The 7,648-nt window shown below is 38.3% G+C and overlaps 1 protein-coding gene across 1 annotated transcript; it reads right to left on the bottom strand.

The window, feature by feature from the left end:
• Positions 1–2,272: 2,272 nt before the first annotated feature.
• CIMIP1 (ciliary microtubule inner protein 1) lies at positions 2,273–6,846 on the bottom strand. Its single transcript, XM_075166096.1, has 4 exons — positions 6,785–6,846; positions 5,952–6,033; positions 4,801–4,899; positions 2,273–2,428 (listed from the first exon to the last, which is right to left on the bottom strand). Exons 1-4 carry the CDS (start codon positions 6,844–6,846, stop codon positions 2,273–2,275), a joined length of 399 nt encoding a protein of 132 aa, XP_075022197.1.
• Between the last annotated feature and the right edge of the window lie 802 nt (positions 6,847–7,648).

The following is a 7,648-nucleotide window of genomic DNA, read 5'->3' as shown; positions in this document are numbered from 1 at the left end:
ACAATACTCCTTACACATCCCAAATTAGGTTACATCAAAGTATCTCCTGAAGTAAAGGTACCTTAAATGATGGAAAGGGTAATAAAAAACCTTACTGTTAGTACAGAGTTAATATTCAGACGTTGGGAATAAGATTTAGAAATGTCCAACTGTAGATGCTGGACAAAGAATTTATTTTGGTTTTCAAAATCAAACCATGACTCATGCGGATTTGGATTTCACTTCATACAAACATCTACTGGATATTAGGTGCCAGCTTTGGTTTTTTAATATAACATTTTTTAAAAAACAGTGGTCTTGAAGCTCCCCTTTCATTTGGCCTGAATTAATGTAATTTTGTTGCTACTAAATTACATATTAATCTTTACTATACTTGTTTATATAAATCAGACAAGAATAAGAGGATATATACGTGACCTTAAAATAAACTGAAGAACCATGTGATTAAAATAGAGATACAAACCTAGCAATGACAAGAAAGCACACCGATTTAAAATAGTGTTCTTACGATTATCTTGCTTGTTCAAAGAACAGTTTACACATGTTAGAGTTAGTAGCTAAGCTGCAATTTAGCTTAAATTTCCAGAGTCTGATTCCAAGTTATTCTTCATTCTGGTTTTTAAGTAATGTGTCTGAAGTTACTTCTGCTATGTATTCTCATTCTTGGGTAATCTTTCCAAAGGATATGAGTCACTTCTCCATTTTTTGTAAAGAATATGGAAAAAGTAAAATATTATTATTTTGTGGGCATTTGGAACTGGATGTAAAAAAACATAGGTGGGATGTTGATCATTGTGAGTCATTTCTTGGGAAGAAGGAAAGAACAAACACTAGCTGCTGACCTACTGCTATGAAAGCCAAGGACTTACTGCTGACTCAAGAAGTAGATATTGATAGCTGCAGAATACAAAGGAGATCTTGCAGCAGGATTAAAAAGTCTTTTCTCTTTAAGTAATAAGGAGTTACAAGGAGCTGCCTGTGTTGATTTCTTGGAGGCTGTTATTTGTTTAAACAATCTTGTAGTTTAAACATGTTATCAGAAGTATATCCTGCAAATAGTTGCTACAACTAAATGAGTCTCCTTCTGAGTTTCCAAAAGTCCTGGCAAATCTCCAGGTAATGAAGTGCAAGACTGAATTCCATAGCACTGAGGTAGCTACACCAGTAGTTCCCAGTGCAATTGCCTACTGTTTCTGAGTCTTTCACCACTCCTGGTTGGTATAAGTATTGGTATAAACAAAACTGAAGCAACATAAATACTTTGTAACACATTTGCATTCTGATCAACTAATTGAAAAAAAAACCTGTTTTGATACTAAAACTGATTTTTGAAAGTGACTTTGTGTCACTGTGGCCTTTGTATACTTTATTTATACCAATCAAGCAGCTGCACTGGGAACTACTTGATTACTTATGTATGTAACTACACAAACTACCTGTAAAGCACGCACAACACAAAAGACAATGCATTTAATAATTATGACTTAACTATACTTATGATTTGCCTGTTTTTTTCAAGCTGCAGTGGACACGCTATGATGAAGCCTGATAATTATTTCTTCTGCAGGTGTTTTTTGTTTTTTTGTTTGTTGTGTTTTGTTTTTTAATGAGGAAAGCTTCTTTTCAAATGCAAGGATGCAGTTCCATGGCAGCTTTGAGTTACTCTTCTCTGCCTCTTCTCATTCTCTTTCTGTACAAAAAAGATGTTTTTGTGCTAGCACAGGCACTTGAGCAACTCAATAGTGGGCCAGTGCAGAGTGCTCATTGAAAACTAACTCTAAACACAGACTCCAATACTGGTAAGTGATGAATTGGGAATGAGCAGCAGGGTTGGATTGTCAGGAACATGGCATTCTATATTTATATTTGAAAAAGCTCCTGTGAAACTGAGTCTGAATGGAGGCTTTCATAGAGAAACAATTGTAAAAATGTGCTCTGTCATTACAAAATCAGTTTTTTAAAGACTTCCAATAAATATTTTAAAATCATAGTCTTACTAATGCTAATAAAAGTAGTACCTCCTCTGTGATCCTTATATGAGTTTATTCATTGTTACTTCTAAGTAAACCTGAAGTCAACAGCTTGGATGCCATAGATTTCAAAAAATCAGTAACAAGTAAAATGCTACATGAAAATGTTCACACTTACTAAAATGATTGTGGATGTTTACATAAATAATTTTTAAAGCATAAAGGTTTAACAGTCCAACAGTCCACTACATAATGTTAACTTAGGGATGCAAATGGATCTATGTGCCTGTTACTTTTTAGTGTCAGTCAGAGGGCTCACATGGCCACTTCAAATCCTTAAAAAAGGTTCCTTTGCAGCTTTGGATTTGAAAATCACGTTCAAGTTCCAACCCTGGAACCGCTGATCTCCAGCCAATAAATCCCTGGGTAGTCTTAGGTACTGGAGGAGATGGAATCACCTAGAATAAAAGTAACATGTAGAATTCAATGATTAAAAGGTTTTTGATTGTAATTTCTGTCATGCAACATCCTCTTTTGTGCTGTAGTGTGGATGGAAATGAGAATTTATTAGAAATAGTGGTTTTAAATGCAATCTGATGAATTAATATCCTGAACGCACACTGACATTAGTGGAAGAAATAAGAACTTCGAAAGATAGCCCAGTTGCATGCAAGTTTGATTTATAATACAGGATAGTTTATAATTTAAAAAGTCATTAGAATAATTTAGGTCCCATTCTATAGCAAGGCACAGAGACAGAGAGAAGTAAAATGGCCAAATTCCAATGAAGTAACTAACTTTCATTTACCACCCTTCTAAAAAAAAAAAATCTTTTAGTGCCTAAATTGGTATGTATAACAGGCAATCAAAAAGCAAAGTTATTCTTTAGTAGTGTACGTTAGTGTTCTTTTTTTGTTTTAAGTTTCGCTCAATACCTTTCTAAGGGCTTTACATTATTATGAGAAGAATTTTATCTTCAGCGTTAGCTTTTTTCCTTACAGAATAATAATAATAATCTTTAAAACTAGTGAACTTCTCTAAACAGGAGAAATAGCATTTTATACTTGCTGTAATGTATTTGGTAGCAATGCAGCTACGGAATAATAGTTTTGTGGCCAAATGCTAAACATATTACTGACCAAGCTGGCTTTTGCATCAAGAACTACTTACTCGTTCCACTTTCTTTCTACTTTAAAAGATGGGTAAGCATCAAGTTAATCTGCAACTAATCTAGCTAAAAAGGAAACAAAACAAAAGCCAACAGCCTCTGTTCACTGACTGCTGTGCTTACTTTGGCTGAATCATCTCAATTGGGCACGTTATATCATTTTAGCATCTGGGGACTTAGCAGAGAAATACACAGTAAGAGAACAATGTTTCAGTTCTCTTGCCAGAGTTGCTTCACTTTGTTCTTTGGCCAAGATTAGAAAATGTTTATGATATTTAGGTGGAGCAGTTCCTCTGAAAAGATAATTTTTACGGCCAAAACTGCCACCCACTGAGCAGGATAATGAAGGAAATCATGTCCCACTTATGATCTGGGGGAAGGGACTATGAAGAAGCAATTATTAATCTAACCTAGAGAGAAGAACAGATATGATGACTGTTACCATGAAGGTAAGTGTGCAGAAAGACATGTAGTTTTGAATAAGGACTTAAGAAACTTCACTCTGAATATGTAAAGGGTGACCTAAATCACAGCTAACCCTTACCTTCCTCAGCAAATAAAGATTCTGAGGTGAAATTGAAACTATGATCCCTGTTTCAGTATGCACCAGGCTATGCATGCTACTTCAGCAGCTGATAACTGTCTGCCTGATTTGTTAACACAGATACACCCTCACTGTGCTGAAGCAGAGGTAAACTTGACTGAAATTGGAGGCTCGAGACAAAACTTAAGAACAAGTAGCACTAATGGCAGAAATGCTGCCATTTCATTTCTCTGCCACACTCAGCACTAGCTCTTAATTTTTGTTTCAATTTAATCTCAGTAAGAGCTTTTACTATTTCCTCACCTCATCTCCCCACCCTTGGAATCCTTTGAAAGAAAGCTAGTTCAGCAAGTAGGAATTTCCAATCTCTTTTGTTTCCTTAATCTTCTCTAAGTGGACTAACCTTTCTTTTTGTTAGCATATTCTGCTTCCCCTGTTATGAATATGTTCCTTGCCCAATGTCACTGATTTAGCTGCCTGTATAGTTATCCTATTCACTGGTGATTCTGACACTGTATATTTATAAATCAAACCATCAGTCACATTCCACTCTGATTTCCAGCTGTTTGAATCTGTCTGAATCTGTGAATATAAATCATATAATATAAAACCAAATAGTTATGAATTGGCTCATTAGAACTGGCTTCTTCTGGCTAATCTAATTTATGCCACTAAAGAGGACAGAGGCATGTCTCTGCCAAAAAGAATACTGTCTTAAATAAAGCTAGAAAAATGTCTGCATCTTAACCAATAGTTAAAACTGAGAGTTAAGGTTATGATAAGCCTTGAAGTAAGACATCTATACGTGTATTTGAGCAATGAATGTAAGCTGTACAGTTGACTGTTCTGTTCCTAGATATCACAGAGGAGTGCACAGGGGAGGTGCTTTACAGAAAGATAATTATGTACAGTGAAAGCTCTGTGAACTAACAACCATATCCAAAGGGCAATTCCTTGTCTTACATGAATGCTTTTAAAGCATTGCTTGGGTTGCAAATACAATTTAGTTTGACCTTTAGTTAAAGGCCCACCTCTACATGACAACTGATTTTTAGAGCTTGTGTGGTTTCTTAAGACAGATATTGCTGTATTGCAATTTTAAAATCTAATTTTCTAACCTTAATGTATTTTTCCACAGGTGTCACAGGTCGAACCCGCAGATGTTCTGGAAGCTCTACCTTGGGCTTTGTATTTTCTTTCTTTTCACCTTCAATCAACTAAAACCAAAACATCAACATTAAAAATTGGACTCTCTATCTTTTGAAATATGCTGTAATAGCTGATATCTACACCATTGCCCTCATGTTGCATCTGAACTTCCTGTTCTTTCCATCTAAAACAGGTTTACTTATTGTAGTGCTTTGGAAATTATAGTAACGTACTTTCTGATTTCAGAAAGGGATTCTCAATTTCAGATGAAAAGCTAAATATTGCTGAGTTATTCCAACTCTTTTAACTACATCACTGGTCCAAAAAGGGCTAGAACTGCATCTTATATATATCTTATATGACCACAAAACAAAGATTAATAAATGCTAAATACACATGTTCACCAATAGTAACAATGCATAGTTTGTCAACTTTTCAGCTGTAGATCTATTAGTACTGTACTAAGGTGGTATGCATGACAGATCATTGTTATCAAGGATGGATGTTGACGCCCAGAGGACCAAAGTTTTCAAAGGTGCTAACCTGGATGCCTGCAGCAATTTTCAAAAAATCCTATAACAGATTAAGTACTTCTAGCCCCATGGAAAATACATTTGTAACTGCATCAATCCTGTTCTTTAGCAACAAAATACAGTGATTCCAAATGTAACATTATGTGCTACTATATTCTATTATCTAAACATCATTGAGAATAGACATCTCTCCAAATATTTTCGTTTGTTGTAAATTCCCCCACTGAAAATTTAATTAGCTAGAACCTTTTCCCCTTGATTTTTAAACTACCATATGGGTAGACAAAGGGGAAATATTTTCCTGTCAGTGTGCATCTAGTACTTGTTAACACTATTGGGAGTCATGTTTCTCAAGAGAAATATATCAGAATATGCATAGCATATAAATTACCACTTGCCATATTTTATTCAGAGGAAAACTGAAACTTTGAACCCATCTTAAAAGTAGTGCACTTGTTACCTCGGAACCTAGCTTAGTAAAGCATACTCAGTATTTTTCTAGTCTTCTGTGCTCTCATAATTTTGTGTCCAGATACATTTGTGTACAAGTAAATTTCATGTGTTGCTTACATGCCATTCAATTTTACCTCCTCAAGGGGTGTTTTCAAGAATCCCCATTTCTGACACCATCTTCTTGCAGCTTCTAGTTCAATTTCAGTGTATTTTTTCCTGAAACAAAGAAATATTTAAGATAACTTTTTGAGAGTTTTCATTAAAAAAAACCCAATGCAAACCCAACTACTAATGTCACAAAGCAGAGCACTTTAGCATGAATCTTTAGACCTTTACCTCAAAACAGCAAGTTTAGGTATGAGTTAACAATTGCCTGACTTGGAGGTAATGGGGAAATATTTTCCATAAGTTGGAAATGAAACAGTAGGTGTGAATGCACTTCCTTGAGAATTACGTTTATGTTAGGAATTGGAGGTCAAATTTTCTATGACACATTTTTTGAAAAACTTGAAAAGTAAGCACCAATGTCCTTTCATACATACTTTCATTTACTATTGTCTGATGAAATGACCCTTTGTCCCCCGCTCTGCCCTGGCCCTGCTCCCCGTTCCTCACACCCAGAGGGGGGATGGAGGGAAACGCTGGAGCACATGGGCAGCGCTGGCTGCTTCGAGTCTGTCGCTCGCTGCTTTGCCTGTCCAACTCAGGGCTCTGCCACCTGAGGGTACCAAAAGCCTTGGGCTTTTTGCAGATTGGCAGCTTCTGAACGAGCACACACACTTTACAAACACACGTGAAGTGAACATATGAACAAATTCCTTCAGCCCTCGCCCGCCTGAAAGCGGGCGCTAAGCGCGGAGCTGCCGGGGACAGGCTGCCTCGGGCGGGGGGGCAAGGAGGCGGCCGGAGAGAAGCAACAGAGGAGGCCCGGGGACGCCGGCTGTGAGGGGAGGGCTGGGACCGTTACCAGCAGTTGTCCCGCGCTACGAAGTTGCACGGCTGGGCCGGGTCGGTGCGCCGGTGCGCCATGTCCCCCGGCGGGGAGCGGGGGGCGGCGCGGGGCCGAGCGCCGGGCCGGGCCCTCGCGGCTTGGGCGTTGCTGGGCGACGGCAGCGGAGGCGGTGCTCGTGCGGGCGGCGGTTACAAAAGGGCGGGAAGGACAGGCGCGCGCTTGTAACCGTCGACGCTCTCCTGCGCTCCCTGAGGCGATGGTTTTCTCTGGCGGCGACCCCTTCGCTTCTTTGTCCTGTCGTCCCCCACACTGGCGGCGGGAGTAACCCTTCTGGAGCGATACCATCACCGCGTCTCTCAGGTGAAAGGCTAAAAATGCCTATTCTTTGTTTTCTTTACGGCCTTCAGGAAACCAGGGAAAGTGCACTTGATGTTGTCGATAATTTTTTGGGAGTGGCTTTGCGTGTTGGTTTTTTAAAATGTTATTCAGTAGGGAAAACAGGTTTGGATTAAGCTGATGAAAAGCTGTTACCTTGCTTGAGGAGTTAGCCATATTTCAGAGGAAGAGGTGTTGTCTAAACTCAGTAACTTACTGATTAGCTAGGCTCAGCAGAAAACAAATAGTTGGACACCTTTCTGGATGCTGAGTTGTTAAGAGTCTATTTTAAACCTGTTGTTCAACAGCCAAAAACTTGCAGTATTTTTAATTGTTTGTAATGGACATGAAAAATGTTTGAAGGATGCTGGTTTTTTATTTTGGTAAGAATCAGCTTGTTAACGTGTCCAAAGCTCAGACTGATTGTGCTATGATGGGCGTTTGCTTCTGTTTCCTATTTTTTTTAACCTTCTCTCTCCAGTTCCTAGGTCCTCTTGATATATA

Source organism: Calonectris borealis, chromosome 17 (assembly GCF_964195595.1).
Source record: "Calonectris borealis chromosome 17, bCalBor7.hap1.2, whole genome shotgun sequence".
NCBI lineage: Eukaryota > Metazoa > Chordata > Aves > Procellariiformes > Procellariidae > Calonectris > Calonectris borealis.
Note: the sequence above shows the minus strand (reverse complement) of the source record. Positions and strands in the feature narration are given on the sequence as shown.

Excerpts from the sequence above, each read along its gene's own strand:
- CIMIP1 (XM_075166096.1), bottom strand. The coding sequence starts at position 6,846 with ATGGCGCACCGGCGCACCGACCCGGCCCAGCCGTGCAACTTCGTAGCG. Across the intron at positions 6,034-6,784 it reads GTAGCGCGGGACAACTGCTG|GAAAAAATACACTGAAATTG; the intron begins GTAACGGTCCCA and ends TCTTTGTTTCAG. Across the intron at positions 4,900-5,951 it reads TGAAAACACCCCTTGAGGAG|TTGATTGAAGGTGAAAAGAA; the intron begins GTAAAATTGAAT and ends TTTTGGTTTTAG.